Source organism: Ranitomeya variabilis, chromosome 7 (genome assembly GCF_051348905.1).
Source record: "Ranitomeya variabilis isolate aRanVar5 chromosome 7, aRanVar5.hap1, whole genome shotgun sequence".
Taxonomy (NCBI): domain Eukaryota; kingdom Metazoa; phylum Chordata; class Amphibia; order Anura; family Dendrobatidae; genus Ranitomeya; species Ranitomeya variabilis.
Genome location: NC_135238.1, coordinates 242,671,128 through 242,690,969, shown reverse-complemented (window position 1 = coordinate 242,690,969; position 19,842 = coordinate 242,671,128). Strand labels below are relative to the sequence as shown.

Below are 19,842 nucleotides of genomic sequence, written 5' to 3'. Positions count from 1 at the left end.
CTGGCGTTCAGCTCAGTGAGTAGCCGAGCAGCAACTGTGCTTTATTCTTCAATACATAGTACTAAAAAGGGAATGCAATAGGTGGGGTTTAAGCAGCATACATCTAGTGCTCAGTCTCTGATTCGTCGAACGTCTCCTGGTGAATTCCTCCTCTTCTTATCATTCTTTTAGTTTCGTTTCCAAAGAAATGATTCATCCCTCCAGACACAAACCAGAAACGAAACTGCCTGGCAGCCATTTTAAATCATTAACTAACAGATAGGAAAAAAATTATTGTTTCACAGTATAAAAGTATAGCAGTACAAAAAGAGTATAAAGATTTATATAAAATACAAAGGTATATAAGAAAATACATTTTCACCTTGACAACATCACTTAGAAGCTGAGACCTTCTCTTACAATATGAAAACCATCTTTTACGCATCTCTCGCTGTGTGAACCTCACATAAGTGCGAAACAATGCTCATGATGTTCCCCACGTCAGGGGCGATTCTTTTAAGTGTAAATACGGAACCATTACATGACCTGCTTGAGGAGAAATCCGCACTTTGCACTCACTGCGCCTAGCTGCTCGCGCTTTCAGTGGAAGATAGGTCTACCGATGGACATCTAAAATATGAAACTGATGTATTTCTAACCCAACTCAGTGCTGCGATATATCGATTTACAAGAACAATAGAAATTCATGCCTTTGAGAGTGACTTAGACCAGTTTTAGCTGGTACTAGATGGGAGGAGGGATGAGGAGTCTAAAGGCCCCGTCACACATGGCTGCAGCGTCGCTGGGGAGCTGTCACACAGACAGCTCTCCAGCGACCAACGATGCCGAGGTCCCCGGGTAACCAGGGTAAACATCGGGTTACTAAGTGCAGGGCCGCGCTTAGTAACCCGATGTTTACCCTGGTTACCAGCGTAAAAGTAAAAAAAAACAGTACATACTTACATTCCGGTGTCTGTCCTCCGGCGTTCTGCTTCTCTGCACTGTGTAAGCACCATAGCCGGAAAGCAGAGCGGTGACGTCACCGCTGTGCTCGCTTTCCGACTGGCCGGCGCTCACAGTGCAGAGAAGCAGAACGCCGGGGGACAGACACCGGAATGTAAGTATGTACTGTTTTTTTTTACTTTTACGCTGGTAACCAGGGTAAACATCGGGTTACTAAGCGCGGCCCTGCGCTTAGTAACCCGATGTTTACCCTGGTTACCAGTGAAGACATCGCTGGATCGGTGTCACACACACCGATTCAGCGATGTCAGCGGGGCCTCAACGACCAAAAAAAGGTCCAGGCCATTCCGACATGACCAGCGATCTCACAGCAGGGGCCTGATCACTGGTACGTGTCACACATAGCGAGATCGCTGCTGAGGTCGCTGTTGCGTCACAAAACTTGTGACTCAGCAGCGATCTCGCTATGTGAGACGGGGCCTTTAGGAGAATTGTTTGCCCAGCATAGAGCTATAAACGTCATCGATTCTAGTGAGTGTTGCTGGCACCCTGGAATCACATTACACTATATAGCAGGGGGAGGGAATTGCCTGCGGGCTTAGAATTCCAGCCTTCTGCTATCAGGCACAGGAAACTGCAACTGAGAGCTCTGTATGTGTAAGTGAAGTAATCAGAACTTTCCTATTCCCTGACATAGACGCGGACACATAGTGCCGGTATATCATCTCTCTGGTAGATGTGGACACATAGTGCCGGTATATTATCTCTCTGGTAGACGTGGACACATAGTGCCGGTATATTACTGCTCTGGTAGACGTGGACACATAGTGCCGGTATATTATCTCTCTGGTAGACGCGGACACATAGTGCCGATATATCATCTCTCTGGTAGACGTGGACACATAGTGCCGGTATATTATCTCTCTGGTAGACGTGGACACATAGTGCCGGTATATTATCTCTCTGGTAGACGTGGACACATAGTGCCGGTATATCATCTCTCTGGTAGATGTGGACACATAGTGCCGGTATATTATCTCTCTGGTAGACGTGGACACATAGTGCCGGTATATTATCTCTCTGGTAGACGTGGACACATAGTGCCGGTATATTATCTCTCTGGTAGACGTGGACACATAGTGCCGGTATATTATCTCTCTGGTAGACGTGGACACATAGTGCCGGTATATTATCTCTCTGGTAGATGTGGACACATAGTGCCGGTATATTATCTCTCTGGTAGACGTGGACACATAGTGCCGGTATATTATCTCTCTGGTAGACGTGGACACATAGTGCCGGTATATTACTGCTCTGGTAGACGTGGACACATAGTGCCGGTATATTACTGCTCTGGTAGACGTGGACACATAGTGCCGGTATATTATCTCTCTGGTAGACGTGGACACATATTGCCGGTATATTATCTCTCTGGTAGACGTGGACACATAGTGCCGGTATATTATCTCTCTGGTAGATGTGGACACATAGTGCCGGTATATTATCTCTCTGGTAGACGTGGACACATAGTGCCAGTATATTATCTCTCTGGTAGACGTGGACACATAGTGCCGGTATATTATCTCTCTGGTAGACGCGGACACATAGTGCCGGTATATTATCTCTCTGGTAGACGTGGACACATAGTGCCGGTATATTATCTCTCTGGTAGACATGGACACATAGTGCTGGTATCTTATCTCTCTGGTAGACGCGGACACATAGTGCCGGTATATTATCTCTCTGGTAGACATGGACACATAGTGCCGGTATCTTATCTCTCTGGTAGACGCGGACACATAGTGCCAGTATATTATCTCTCTGGTAGACGTGGACACATAGTGCCGGTATATTATCTCTCTGGTAGACATGGACACATAGTGCTGGTATCTTATCTCTCTGGTAGACGCGGACACATAGTGCCGGTATATTATCTCTCTGGTAGACATGGACACATAGTGCCGGTATATTATCTCTCTGGTAGACGCGGACACATAGTGCCGGTATATTATCTCTCTGGTAGACGCGGACACATAGTGCCGGTATATTATCTCTCTGGTAGACGCGGACACATAATGCCGGTATATTATCTCTCTGGTAGACGCGGACACATAGTGCCGGTATATTATCTCTCTGTTAGACGCGGACACATAGTGCCGGTATATTATCTCTCTGGTAGACATGGACACATAGTGCCGGTATATTATCTCTCTGGTAGACGTGGACACATAGTGCCGCTATATTATCTCTCTGGTAGACGTGGACACATAGTGCCGCTATATTATCTCTCTGGTAGACGTGGACACATAGTGCCGGTATATTATCTCTCTGGTAGACGTGGACACATAGTGCCGGTATATTATCTCTCTGGTAGACGTGGACACATAGTGCCGGTAAATTATCTCTCTGGTAGACGCGGACACATAGTGCCGGTATATTATCTCTCTGTTAGACGCGGACACATAGTGCCGGTATATTATCTCTCTGGTAGACGTGGACACATAGTGCCGGTATATTATCTCTCTGGTAGACGTGGACACATAGTGCCGCTATATTATCTCTCTGGTAGACGTGGACACATAGTGCCGCTATATTATCTCTCTGGTAGACGTGGACACATAGTGCCGGTATATTATCTCTCTGGTAGACGTGGACACATAGTGCCGGTATATTATCTCTCTGGTAGACGCGGACACATAGTGCCGGTATATTATCTCTCTGGTAGACGCGGACACATAGTGCCGGTATATTATCTCTCTGGTAGACGTGGACACATAGTGCCGGTATATTATCTCTCTGGTAGACGCGGACACATAGTGCCGCTATATTATCTCTCTGGTAGACGCGGACACATAGTGCCGGTATATTATCTCTCTGGTAGATGTGGACACATAGTGCCGGTATATTATCTCTCTGGTAGACGCGGACACATAGTGCCGGTATATTATCTCTCTGGTAGACGCGGACACATAATGCCGGTATATTATCTCTCTGTTAGACGCGGACACATAGTGCCGGTATATTATCTCTCTGGTAGACATGGACACATAGTGCCGGTATATTATCTCTCTGGTAGACGTGGACACATAGTGCCGCTATATTATCTCTCTGGTAGACGTGGACACATAGTGCCGCTATATTATCTCTCTGGTAGACGTGGACACATAGTGCCGGTATATTATCTCTCTGGTAGACGTGGACACATAGTGCCGGTATATTATCTCTCTGGTAGACGTGGACACATAGTGCCGGTATATTATCTCTCTGGTAGACGCGGACACATAGTGCCGGTATATTATCTCTCTGTTAGACGCGGACACATAGTGCCGGTATATTATCTCTCTGGTAGACGTGGACACATAGTGCCGGTATATTATCTCTCTGGTAGACGTGGACACATAGTGCCGCTATATTATCTCTCTGGTAGACGTGGACACATAGTGCCGCTATATTATCTCTCTGGTAGACGTGGACACATAGTGCCGGTATATTATCTCTCTGGTAGACGTGGACACATAGTGCCGGTATATTATCTCTCTGGTAGACGTGGACACATAGTGCCGGTATATTATCTCTCTGGTAGACGCGGACACATAGTGCCGGTATATTATCTCTCTGTTAGACGCGGACAAATAGTGCCGGTAAATTATCTCTCTGGTAGACGCGGACACATAGTGCCGGTATATTATCTCTCTGGTAGACGCGGACACATAGTGCCGGTATATTATCTCTCTGGTAGACATGGACACATAGTGCCGGTATATTATCTCTCTGGTAGACGTGGACACATAGTGCCGCTATATTATCTCTCTGGTAGACGTGGACACATAGTGCCGCTATATTATCTCTCTGGTAGACGTGGACACATAGTGCCGGTATATTATCTCTCTGGTAGACGTGGACACATAGTGCCGGTATATTATCTCTCTGGTAGACATGGACACATAGTGCCGCTATATTATCTCTCTGGTAGACGCGGACACATAGTGCCGGTATATTATCTCTCTGGTAGACGCGGACACATAGTGCCGGTATATTATCTCTCTGGTAGACGCGGACACATAGTGCCGGTATGTTATCTCTCTGGTAGACGTGGACACATAGTGCCGGTATATTATCTCTCTGGTAGACGTGGACACATAGTGCCGGTATATTATCTCTCTGGTAGACGTGGACACATAGTGCCGGTATATTATCTCTCTGGTAGACGTGAACACATAGTGCCGGTATATTATCCCTCTGGTAGATGTGGACACATAGTGCCGGTATATTATCTCTCTGGTAGACGCGGACACATAGTGCCGGTATATTATCTCTCTGGTAGACGCGGACACATAGTGCCGGTATATTATCTCTCTGGTAGACGTGGACACATAGTGCCGGTATATTATCTCTCTGGTAGACGGGGACACATAGTGCCGGTATATTATCTCTCTGGTAGATGCGGACACATAGTGCCGGTATATTATCTCTCTGGTAGACGCGGACACATAGTGCCGGTATATTATCTCTCTGGTAGACGCGGACACATAGTGCCGGTATATTATCTCTCTGGTAGACGTGGACACATAGTGCCGGTATATTATCTCTCTGGTAGACGTGGACACATAGTGCCGGTATATTATCTCTCTGGTAGACGTGGACACATAGTGCCGGTATATTATCTCTCTGGTAGATGCGGACACATAGTGCCGGTATATTACTGCTCTGGTAGACATGGACACATAATGCCGGTATATTATCTCTCTGGTAGACGTGGACACATAGTGCCGGTATATTATCTCTCTGGTAGACGTGGACACATAGTGCCGGTATATTATCTCTCTGGTAGATGCGGACACATAGTGCCGGTATATTACTGCTCTGGTAGACATGGACACATAATGCCGGTATATTATCTCTCTGGTAGACGTGGACACATAGTGCCGGTATATTATCTCTCTGGTAGACGTGGACACATAGTGCCGGTATATTATCTCTCTGGTAGATGCGGACACATAGTGCCGGTATATTATCTCTCTGGTAGACGTGGACACATAGTGCCGGTATATTATCTCTCTGGTAGACGTGGACACATAGTGCCGGTATATTACTGCTCTGGTAGACATGGACACATAGTGCCGGTATATTATCTCTCTGGTAGACACGGACACATAGTGCCGGTATATTATCTCTCTGGTAGACGTGGACACATAGTGCCGGTATATTATCTCTCTGGTAGATGCGGACACATAGTGCCGGTATATTATCTCTCTGGTAGACGTGGACACATAGTGCCGGTATATTATCTCTCTGGTAGACGTGGACACATAGTGCCGGTATATTACTGCTCTGGTAGACGTGGACACATAGTGCCGGTATATTATCTCTCTGGTAGACGTGAACACATAGTGCCGGTATATCATCTCTCTGGTAGACATGGACACATAGTGCCGGTATATTATCTCTCTGGTAGACGTGGACACATAGTGCCGGTATATTATCTCTCTGGTAGACGCGGACACATAGTGCCGGTATATTATCTCTCTGGTAGACGCGGACACATAGTGCCGGTATATTATCTCTCTGGTAGACGCGGACACATAGTGCCGGTATATTATCTCTCTGGTAGACGTGGACACATAGTGCCGGTATATTACTGCTCTGGTAGACGCGGACACATAATACCGGTATATTATCTCTCTGGTAGACGTGGACACATAGTGCCGGTATATTATCTCTCTGGTAGACGTGGACACATAGTGCCGGTATATTACTGCTCTGGTAGACGCGGACACATAATACCGGTATATTATCTCTCTGGTAGACGCGGACACATAGTGCCGGTATATTATCTCTCTGGTAGATGTGGACACATAGTGCCGGTATATTATCTCTCTGGTAGATGTGGACACATAGTGCCGGTATATTATCTCTCTGGTAGATGTGGACACATAGTGCCGGTATATTATCTCTCTGGTAGATGTGGACACATAGTGCCGGTATATTATCTCTCTGGTAGACGTGGACACATAGTGCCGGTATATTATCTCTCTGGTAGACGCGGACACATAGTGCCGGTATATTACTGCTCTGGTAGACATGGACACATAATGCCGGTATATTATCTCTCTGGTAGACGTGGACACATAGTGCCGGTATATTATCTCTCTGGTAGACGTGGACACATAGTGCCGGTATATTATCTCTCTGGTAGATGCGGACACATAGTGCCGGTATATTATCTCTCTGGTAGACGTGGACACATAGTGCCGATATATTATCTCTCTGGTAGACGTGGACACATAGTGCCGGTATATTACTGCTCTGGTAGACATGGACACATAGTGCCGGTATATTATCTCTCTGGTAGACACGGACACATAGTGCCGGTATATTATCTCTCTGGTAGACGTGGACACATAGTGCCGGTATATTATCTCTCTGGTAGATGCGGACACATAGTGCCGGTATATTATCTCTCTGGTAGACGTGGACACATAGTGCCGGTATATTATCTCTCTGGTAGACGTGGACACATAGTGCCGGTATATTACTGCTCTGGTAGACGTGGACACATAGTGCCGGTATATTATCTCTCTGGTAGACGTGAACACATAGTGCCGGTATATCATCTCTCTGGTAGACATGGACACATAGTGCCGGTATATTATCTCTCTGGTAGACGTGGACACATAGTGCCGGTATATTATCTCTCTGGTAGACGCGGACACATAGTGCCGGTATATTATCTCTCTGGTAGACGCGGACACATAGTGCCGGTATATTATCTCTCTGGTAGACGTGGACACATAGTGCCGGTATATTACTGCTCTGGTAGACGCGGACACATAATACCGGTATATTATCTCTCTGGTAGACGCGGACACATAGTGCCGGTATATTATCTCTCTGGTAGATGTGGACACATAGTGCCGGTATATTATCTCTCTGGTAGATGTGGACACATAGTGCCGGTATATTATCTCTCTGGTAGACGTGGACACATAGTGCCGGTATATTATCTCTCTGGTAGACGTGGACACATAGTGCCGCTATATTATCTCTCTGGTAGACGTGGACACATAGTGCCGGTATATTATCTCTCTGGTAGACGTGGACACATAGTGCCGGTATATTATCTCTCTGGTAGACGTGGACACATAGTGCCGGTATATTATCTCTCTGGTAGACGCGGACACATAGTGCCGGTATATTATCTCTCTGTTAGACGCGGACACATAGTGCCGGTATATTATCTCTCTGGTAGACGTGGACACATAGTGCCGGTATATTATCTCTCTGGTAGACGTGGACACATAGTGCCGCTATATTATCTCTCTGGTAGACGTGGACACATAGTGCCGCTATATTATCTCTCTGGTAGACGTGGACACATAGTGCCGGTATATTATCTCTCTGGTAGACGTGGACACATAGTGCCGGTATATTATCTCTCTGGTAGACGTGGACACATAGTGCCGGTATATTATCTCTCTGGTAGACGCGGACACATAGTGCCGGTATATTATCTCTCTGGTAGATGTGGACACATAGTGCCGGTATATTATCTCTCTGGTAGACGTGGACACATAGTGCCGCTATATTATCTCTCTGGTAGACGCGGACACATAGTGCCGGTATATTATCTCTCTGGTAGACGCGGACACATAGTGCCGGTATATTATCTCTCTGGTAGACGCGGACACATAGTGCCGGTATATTATCTCTCTGGTAGACGTGGACACATAGTGCCCGGTATATTATCTCTCTGGTAGACGCGGACACATAGTGCCGGTATATTATCTCTCTGGTAGACGCGGACACATAGTGCCGGTATATTATCTCTCTGGTAGACGCGGACACATAATGCCGGTATATTATCTCTCTGGTAGACGCGGACACATAGTGCCGGTATATTATCTCTCTGTTAGACGCGGACACATAGTGCCGGTATATTATCTCTCTGGTAGACATGGACACATAGTGCCGGTATATTATCTCTCTGGTAGACGTGGACACATAGTGCCGCTATATTATCTCTCTGGTAGACGTGGACACATAGTGCCGCTATATTATCTCTCTGGTAGACGTGGACACATAGTGCCGGTATATTATCTCTCTGGTAGACGTGGACACATAGTGCCGGTATATTATCTCTCTGGTAGACGTGGACACATAGTGCCGGTATATTATCTCTCTGGTAGACGCGGACACATAGTGCCGGTATATTATCTCTCTGTTAGACGCGGACACATAGTGCCGGTATATTATCTCTCTGGTAGACGTGGACACATAGTGCCGGTATATTATCTCTCTGGTAGACGCGGACACATAGTGCCGGTATATTATCTCTCTGGTAGACGCGGACACATAGTGCCGGTATATTATCTCTCTAGTAGACGCGGACACATAGTGCCGGTATATTATCTCTCTGGTAGACGTGGACACATAGTGCCGGTATATTACTGCTCTGGTAGACGCGGACACATAATACCGGTATATTATCTCTCTGGTAGATGTGGACACATAGTGCCGGTATATTATCTCTCTGGTAGACGTGGACACATAGTGCCGGTATATTACTGCTCTGGTAGACGCGGACACATAATACCGGTATATTATCTCTCTGGTAGACGCGGACACATAGTGCCGGTATATTATCTCTCTGGTAGATGTGGACACATAGTGCCGGTATATTATCTCTCTGGTAGATGTGGACACATAGTGCCGGTATATTATCTCTCTGGTAGATGTGGACACATAGTGCCGGTATATTATCTCTCTGGTAGATGTGGACACATAGTGCCGGTATATTATCTCTCTGGTAGACGTGGACACATAGTGCCGGTATATTATCTCTCTGGTAGACGTGGACACATAGTGCCGGTATATTATCTCTCTGGTAGATGTGGACACATAGTGCCGGTATATTATCTCTCTGGTAGACGTGGACACATAGTGCCGGTATATTATCTCTCTGGTAGACACGGACACATAGTGCCGGTATATTATCTCTCTGGTAGACGTGGACACATAGTGCCGGTATATTATCTGTCTGGTAGACGCGGACACATAGTGCCGGTATATTATCTCTCTGGTAGACGCGGACACATAGTGCCGGTATATTATCTCTCTGGTAGATGTGGACACATAGTGCCGGTATATTATCTCTCTGGTAGACGCGGACACATAGTGCCGGTATATTATCTCTCTGGTAGACGCGGACACATAGTGCCGGTATATTATCTCTCTGGTAGACGTGGACACATAGTGCCGGTATATTATCTCTCTGGTAGACGTGGACACATAGTGCCGGTATATTATCTCTCTGGTAGACGTGGACACATAGTGCCGGTATATCATCTCTCTGGTAGACGCGGACATATAGTGCCGGTATATTATCTCTCTGGTAGACGCGGACACATAGTGCCGGTATATTATCTCTCTGGTAGACGTGGACACATAGTGCCGGTATATTATCTCTCTGGTAGACGCGGACACATAGTGCCGGTATATCATCTCTCTGGTAGATGTGGACACATAGTGCCGGTATATTATCTCTCTGGTAGACGCGGACACATAGTGCCGGTATATTATCTCTCTGGTAGATGTGGACACATAGTGCCGGTATATTATCTCTCTGGTAGACATGGACACATAGTGCCGGTATATTATCTCTCTGGTAGATGTGGACACATAGTGCCGGTATATTATCTCTCTGGTAGACATGGACACATAGTGCCGGTATATTATCTCTCTGGTAGACGCGGACACATAGTGCCGGTATATTATCTCTCTGTTAGACGCGGACACATAGTGCCGGTATATTATCTCTCTGGTAGACATGGACACATAGTGCCGGTATATTATCTCTCTGGTAGACGTGGACACATAGTGCCGCTATATTATCTCTCTGGTAGACGTGGACACATAGTGCCGCTATATTATCTCTCTGGTAGACGTGGACACATAGTGCCGGTATATTATCTCTCTGGTAGACGTGGACACATAGTGCCGGTATATTATCTCTCTGGTAGACGTGGACACATAGTGCCGGTATATTATCTCTCTGGTAGACGCGGACACATAGTGCCGGTATATTATCTCTCTGTTAGACGCGGACATATAGTGCCGGTATATTATCTCTCTGGTAGACGTGGACACATAGTGCCGGTATATTATCTCTCTGGTAGACGTGGACACATAGTGCCGGTATATTATCTCTCTGGTAGACGTGGACACATAGTGCCGGTATATTATCTCTCTGGTAGACGTGGACACATAGTGCCGGTATATTATCTCTCTGGTAGACGTGGACACATAGTGCCGCTATATTATCTCTCTGGTAGACGTGGACACATAGTGCCGCTATATTATCTCTCTGGTAGACGTGGACACATAGTGCCGGTATATTATCTCTCTGGTAGACGTGGACACATAGTGCCGGTATATTATCTCTCTGGTAGACGTGGACACATAGTGCCGGTATATTATCTCTCTGGTAGACGCGGACACATAGTGCCGGTATATTATCTCTCTGGTAGATGTGGACACATAGTGCCGGTATATTATCTCTCTGGTAGACGTGGACACATAGTGCCGCTATATTATCTCTCTGGTAGACGCGGACACATAGTGCCGGTATATTATCTCTCTGATAGACGCGGACACATAGTGCCGGTATATTATCTCTCTGGTAGACGCGGACACATAGTGCCGGTATATTATCTCTCTGGTAGACGCGGACACATAATGCCGGTATATTATCTCTCTGGTAGACGTGGACACATAGTGCCGCTATATTATCTCTCTGGTAGACGTGGACACATAGTGCCGCTATATTATCTCTCTGGTAGACGTGGACACATAGTGCCGGTATATTATCTCTCTGGTAGACGTGGACACATAGTGCCGGTATATTATCTCTCTGGTAGACGTGGACACATAGTGCCGGTATATTATCTCTCTGGTAGACGCGGACACATAGTGCCGGTATATTATCTCTCTGTTAGACGCGGACACATAGTGCCGGTATATTATCTCTCTGGTAGACGTGGACACATAGTGCCGGTATATTATCTCTCTGGTAGACGTGGACACATAGTGCCGCTATATTATCTCTCTGGTAGACGTGGACACATAGTGCCGCTATATTATCTCTCTGGTAGACGTGGACACATAGTGCCGGTATATTATCTCTCTGGTAGACGTGGACACATAGTGCCGGTATATTATCTCTCTGGTAGACGCGGACACATAGTGCCGGTATATTATCTCTCTGTTAGACGCGGACAAATAGTGCCGGTATATTATCTCTCTGGTAGACATGGACACATAGTGCCGGTATATTATCTCTCTGGTAGACGTGGACACATAGTGCCGCTATATTATCTCTCTGGTAGACGTGGACACATAGTGCCGCTATATTATCTCTCTGGTAGACGTGGACACATAGTGCCGGTATATTATCTCTCTGGTAGACGTGGACACATAGTGCCGGTATATTATCTCTCTGGTAGACGTGGACACATAGTGCCGCTATATTATCTCTCTGGTAGACGCGGACACATAGTGCCGGTATATTATCTCTCTGGTAGACGCGGACACATAGTGCCGGTATATTATCTCTCTGGTAGACGCGGACACATAGTGCCGGTATGTTATCTCTCTGGTAGACGTGGACACATAGTGCCGGTATATTATCTCTCTGGTAGACGTGGACACATAGTGCCGGTATATTATCTCTCTGGTAGACGTGGACACATAGTGCCGGTATATTATCTCTCTGGTAGATGCGGACACATAGTGCCGGTATATTATCTCTCTGGTAGACGTGGACACATAGTGCCGGTATATTACTGCTCTGGTAGATGTGGACACATAATGCCGGTATATTATCTCTCTGGTAGACGCGGACACATAGTGCCGGTATATTATCTCTCTGGTAGATGTGGACACATAGTGCCGGTATATTATCTCTCTGGTAGACGTGGACACATAGTGCCGGTATATTATCTCTCTGGTAGACGCGGACACATAGTGCCGGTATATTATCTCTCTGGTAGACGCGGACACATAGTGCCGGTATATTATCTCTCTGGTAGTCGTGGACACATAGTGCCGGTATATTATCTCTCTGGTTGATGTGGACACATAATGCCGGTATATTACTGCTCTGGTAGACGCGGACACATAGTGCCGGTATATTATCTCTCTGGTAGATGTGGACACATAGTGCCGGTATATTATCTCTCTGGTAGATGTGGACACATAGTGCCGGTATATTATCACTCTGGTAGACGCGGACACATAGTGCCGGTATATTATCTCTCTGGTAGACGTGGACACATAGTGTCGGTATATTATCTCTCTGGTAGACGTGGACACATAGTGCCGGTATATTATCTCTCTGGTAGACGTGGACACATAGTGCCGGTATATCATCTCTCTGGTAGACGTGGACACATAGTGCCGGTATATCATCTCTCTGGTAGACGTGGACACATAGTGCCGGTATATTATCTCTCTGGTAGACGTGGACACATAGTGCCGGTATATTATCTCTCTGGTAGACGTGGACACATAGTGCCGGTATATTACTGCTCTGGTAGACGTGGACACATAGTGCCGGTATATTATCTCTCTGGTAGACGCGGACACATAGTGCCGGTATATTATCTCTCTGGTAGACGCGGACACATAGTGCCGCTATATTATCTCTCTGGTAGACGTGGACACATAGTGCCGGTATATTATCTCTCTGGTAGACGCGGACACATAGTGCCGATATATTATCTCTCTGGTAGACACGGACACATAGTGCCGGTATATTATCTCTCTGGTACACGCGGACACATAGTGCCGGTATATTATCTCTCTGGTAGACGCGGACACATAGTGCCGGTATATTACCGCTCTGGTAGACGTGGACACATAGTGCCGGTATATTACCGCTCTGGTAGACGTGGACACATAGTGCCGGTATATTATCTCTCTGGTAGATGTGGACACATAGTGCCGGTATATTATCTCTCTGGTAGACGCGGACACATAGTGCCGGTATATTATCTCTCTGGTTGATGTGGACACATAGTGCCGGTATATTATCTCTCTGGTAGACGCGGACACATAGTGCCGATATATTATCTCTCTGGTAGACATGGACACATAGTGCCGGTATATTACCGCTCTGGTAGACGCGGACACATAGTGCCGGTATATTATCTCTCTGGTAGATGCGGACACATAATGCCGGTATGTTATCTCTCTGGTAGACGCGGACACATAGTGCCGGTATATTACTGCTCTGGTAGACGTGGACACATAGTGCCGGTATATTATCTCTCTGGTAGATGCGGACACATAGTGCCGGTATATTATCTCTCTGGTAGACGCGGACACATAGTGCCGGTATATCATCTCTCTGGTAGACGCGGACACATAGTGCCGGTATATTACTGCTCTGGTAGACGTGGACACATAGTGCCGGTATATTATCTCTCTGGTAGACGCGGACACATAGTGCCGGTATATTATCTCTCTGGTAGACGTGGACACATAGTGCCGGTATATTATCTCTCTGGTAGACGCGGACACATAGTGCCGGTATATCATCTCACTGGTAGATGTGGACACATAGTGCCGGTATATTATCTCTCTGGTAGATGTGGACACATATTGCCGGTATATTATCTCTCTGGTAGATGTGGACACATAGTGCCGGTATATTATCTCTCTGGTAGATGCGGACACATAATGCCGGTATATTACTGCTCTGGTAGACGTGGACACATAGTGCCGGTATATTATCTCTCTGGTAGACACGGACACATAGTGCCGGTATATTATCTCTCTGGTAGACGTGGACACATAGTGCCGGTATATTATCTCTCTGGTAGACGTGGACACATAGTGCCGGTATATTATCTCTCTGGTAGACGTGGACACATAGTGCCGGTATATTATCTCTCTGGTAGATGTGGACACATAGTGCCGGTATATTATCTCTCTGGTAGATGTGGACACATAGTGCCGGTATATTATCTCTCTGGTAGACGCGGACACATAGTGCTGGTATATTATCTCTCTGGTAGATGTGGACACATAGTGCCGGTATATTATCTCTCTGGTAGATGTGGACACATAGTGCCGGTATATTATCTCTCTGGTAGACGTGGACACATAGTGCCGGTATATTATCTCTCTGGTAGATGCGGACACATAGTGCCGGTATATTATCTCTCTGGTAGACACGGACACATAGTGCCGGTATATTATCTCTCTGGTAGACGTGGACACATAGTGCCGGTATATCATCTCACTGGTAGATGTGGACACATAGTGCCGGTATATTATCTCTCTGGTAGACACGGACACATAGTGCCGGTATATTATCTCTCTGGTAGACGTGGACACATAGTGCCGGTATATTATCTCTCTGGTAGACGTGGACACATAGTGCCGGTATATTATCTCTCTGGTAGACGTGGACACATAGTGCCGGTATATTATCTCTCTGGTAGACGTGGACACATAGTGCCGGTATATTATCTCTCTGGTAGATGTGGACACATAGTGCCGGTATATTATCTCTCTGGTAGACACGGACACATAGTGCCGGTATATTATCTCTCTGGTAGACACGGACACATAGTGCCGGTATATTATCTCTCTGGTAGACACGGACACATAGTGCCGCTATATTATCTCTCTGGTAGACGTGGACACATAGTGCCCGGTATATTATCTCTCTGGTAGACGCGGACACATAGTGCCGGTATATTATCTCTCTGGTAGACGTGGACACATAGTGCCGGTATATTATCTCTCTGGTAGACGTGGACACATAGTGCCGGTATATTATCTCTCTGGTAGATGTGGACACATAGTGCCGGTATATTATCTCTCTGGTAGACACGGACACATAGTGCCGGTATATTATCTCTCTGGTAGACACGGACACATAGTGCCGGTATATTATCTCTCTGGTAGACACGGACACATAGTGCCGGTATATTATCTCTCTGGTAGACACGGACACATTGTGCCGGTATATTATCTCTCTGGTAGACGCGGACACATAGTGCCGGTATATTATCTCTCTGGTACCTCTAATCTCGCGTCTCTTTCTTTGCAGATAGACAGAATTCAGAACAAGGATTTGTGGATGAATTACCAGATAAAGAAACAGGCGATCGACACCAAGAACGGGACAAAGACCAATGAGAAGCAGCTCTTCCACGGGACCGACTCCAGCACGATAAAGACTGTAAACCAAAATGGATTCAACCGAAGCTACGCGGGAAAGAATGGTGAGATGACATGGATATATGACAGTCCGGGACATAGGGGATTTGTGGATATATGATAGTCCGGGCCTGAGGGGATATGTGGATATATGACAGTCCAGGGCATGGGGGTATACGTGGATATAGGACAGTCCAGGGCATGGGGGTATACGTGGATATAGGACAGTCCGGGACATGGGGGTATACGTGGATATAGGACAGTCCGGGACATGGGGGTATACGTGGATATAGGACAGTCCGGGACATGGGGGTATACGTGGATATAGGACAGTCCGGGACATGGGGGTATACGTGGATATAGGACAGTCCGGGACATGGGGGTATACGTGGATATAGGACAGTCCGGGACATGGGGGTATACGTGGATATAGGACAGTCCGGGACATGGGGGTATACGTGGATATAGGACAGTCCGGGACATGGGGGTATACGTGGATATAGGACAGTCCAGGGCATGGGGGTATACGTGGATATAGGACAGTCCAGGGCATGGGGGTATACGTGGATATAGGACAGTCCAGACCCGGGGGGATACGTTGGGTATGTGACAGTCCGGGCCTGGGAGGACACATGGATATATGACAGTCTGGGACATGGGGGGAAACGTGGGATATATGACAGTCCGTGTCACGAGGAGGATATGTGGGATATATGACAGTCTGGGGCGATATGTGCCGTATTACAGTCTGGGGATGGGGGGATTGTGACAGTCAAGGATCCAGCTGGGGGATACGTAGGATATATGACAGTTCTGGGCATGTGAGAGTCTGGGGATGGGGAAGGGGGATACGTGGGATATGACAGGCCGGGGCACGAGGGGATATGTGGGATATATGACAGTCCAGGGGGATATCTGGGATAAATGACAGTCCAGGGGGATATGTGGGATATGACAGGCCAGGGCACGAGGGGGATATGTGGGATATATGGCAGTCCAGGGGGATATGTGGGATATATGGCAGTCCGGGGGGATATGTGGGATATGACAGGCCGGGGCACGAGGGGGATATGTGGGATATATGACAGTCCAGGGGGATATCTGGGATATATGACAGTCCGGGGGGATATGTGGGATATGACAGGCCGGGGCACGAGGGGATATGTGGGATATATGGCAGTCCAGGGGGATATGTGGGATATATGGCAGTCCAGGGGGATATGTGGGATATATGGCAGTCCAGGGGGATATGTGGGATATATGGCAGTCCAGGGGGATATGTGGGATATATGGCAGTCCAGGGGGATATGTGGGATATATGGCAGTCCAGGGGGATATGTGGGATATGACAGGCCGGGGCACGAGGGGGATATGTGGGATATATGGCAGTCCAGGGGGATATCTGGGATATATGACAGGCCGGGACACGAGGGAATATGTGGGATATATGGCAGTCCAGGGGGATATGTGGGATATGACAGGCCGGGGCACGAGGGGGATATGTGGGATATATGGCAGTCCAGGGGGATATGTGGGATATATGACAGGCCGGGACACGAGGGAATATGTGGGATATATGGCAGTCTTGGGCTCTGGGGAGATACGAGGGATATGTGACAATCTGGGGGAATATGTGGTATTTATGACAGTGGGATGTATGACAGCCCAGGGGGATACGTGGGATATGTGACAGTCCGGGATCTGGCTGGGGGACACGTGGAATATATGATAGCCTGGGGGGAGACATGGGATATATGACAGTCCAGGGCCTGGTGGAATATATGGGGTGTGTGACAGACTGGGCGCAGGGAATATGGTGGATATATGACAGTCCGGGACTCGGGGTACTATGTGGGGTATCTGAAAGTGTAAGGGTGAGGGGTATGGTATACGTGACAATCCAGGGCCCTGGGGGATATTTGAGATATTTGACAGTCCGGGGCTCGAGGGAATATGTGGGATATATACAGTCCGGGGGGGATACATGACAGTCCGGGATCCGGGGGGGATATGAGGGGTATGTGACAGGACATACGAGTAATGGAGTCTGTTTCTCTTGTACACAGCGGCTTGTTATGGAAATGGGACATATTTTGCGGTGGATTCCAGTTATTCTGCGCACGACCAGTACTCCAGACCAGACGCAAATGGCCTGAAATACATGTACCTGGCCCGGGTCCTCACTGGAGAGTTCTGTGCCGGCCAAAGGGGAATGCTGGCCCCGCCGCCCAAGAACGCAGCTAACATCACCGACCTGTACGACAGCGTCACCGACAACTCTGCCAAGCCCACCATGTTTGTGATCTTCCATGACATCCAGGCGTACCCCGAGTATCTCATCAGCTTCAGAAAGTGATTTCTGCTCTTCCCGGCTGAGGGTTTCATCCATTCCCTTCTCTTAGAAGCTGGACACCATTACATTACCGGGGCCGCGTGCTGCCTCTGGTGACGCAGAGGTCTCCTCTGGACACTCGTCTTTCTGTGCCGCCATCTGACACAGCAGATCTTTCACCCCAATGCCCCCATCTCGGCGCGTCCTCCTCTGTAGTGCCACCACAGGCCGCGCCCCTCCTCTGACATCTACCCCATCCTCCTTTGTGTTGGTTACTTATAGACATTGTATCACTCTCCTGCCACTGGTATGGCCTCCTCTGGCGGCCTCTCTTAACCTTTAGGTCAGTGTTGTATTCATTGCAGCTACCGGGCGCCGCCGGGCATAATGCCACCTCTCTGCAAACAGAGGAATGGTCTTCAGAGTGCTGTCAGGAGCCGGAGGATCCCACAAGACTTCAGCAAAGGCGCAGATAGAATAATGAGGAGTGTGCACAAAAAGACTATTTAATTCACTGGACTTTTTGGTCTTTTGCTTGCATCCCACCACTGTCGGCCACGTCGCCCCACCACTGTCGGCCACGTCGCCCCACCACTGTCGGCCACGTCGCCCCACCACTGTCGGCCACGTCGTCCATCGGACAGTCTCGTTACCTCATGGTGGCCTCCACTACTTTGCTCTTTCTTTTTCTGGAAATAATGCTGATTTCCCATCTTCTTCCATCAGACTTAGATTTTTTCTTGTTTTATGTTTTGGCGCCGGTCGGAGCCGCCACATTTCACCAATTATTTTCTTCAGTAGAACAAAGAAGTTTACAATAAAAATTATCAATGAAAGAGAAGACGCGAGGGTTTATTATTGTAGACGCAGTTTTAGAAAACGGTCAAAATGTGTTGGGTGGACGTCGGTGAGAAAGCCGCCTGGAAATGATGGAGTGCAAAGGCAAGAATGATTATAAGCAAATAAAGCCCCGGGGACACCGATACATGTCCTACAAGGTGCAGTGTGCGACCAACACTACCGGGGTGGGAGGTGGAGAGCAGGATTTATATTTTATCTATCCTGACTTCATCCTAGTTTCTTTCTACATATATTTCTTTCCTGAGGCTCCTTATCTGATCATGGACTCCATCTTGGAAGGAATATCTTTGTGAAAAGACATAGAAAGTGGAAGAAATTAAACTTAGAGGGGGCAGTAGGATGCCTAGACCATAAGCTAGGTGATAACAGTTAATTAGCCAATTAGACGTATGTATACTGCCAGCACATAGAGATCAGATGAGCCAATTATATTGTTACTATCCATGAATACTAATAACCTATAGAAAGACTGACCAGAT

General features: G+C 47.4%; 1 protein-coding gene across 2 annotated transcripts in view; it reads left to right on the top strand.

The window, feature by feature from the left end:
- LOC143784766 (protein mono-ADP-ribosyltransferase PARP14-like) overlaps positions 1-19,343 on the top strand; it is a 100,176-nt gene extending 80,833 nt beyond the window's left edge. For both annotated transcript variants that reach the window (XM_077273358.1, XM_077273359.1), the window contains 2 exons: positions 16,061-16,235; positions 18,237-19,343. In XM_077273358.1, coding sequence (XP_077129473.1) covers positions 16,061-16,235; positions 18,237-18,526 — 465 coding nt within the window. In that variant the 3' untranslated portion in view covers positions 18,527-19,343. The remainder of the gene's footprint in view (positions 1-16,060; positions 16,236-18,236) is intronic.
- Positions 19,344-19,842: the final 499 nt, after the last annotated feature.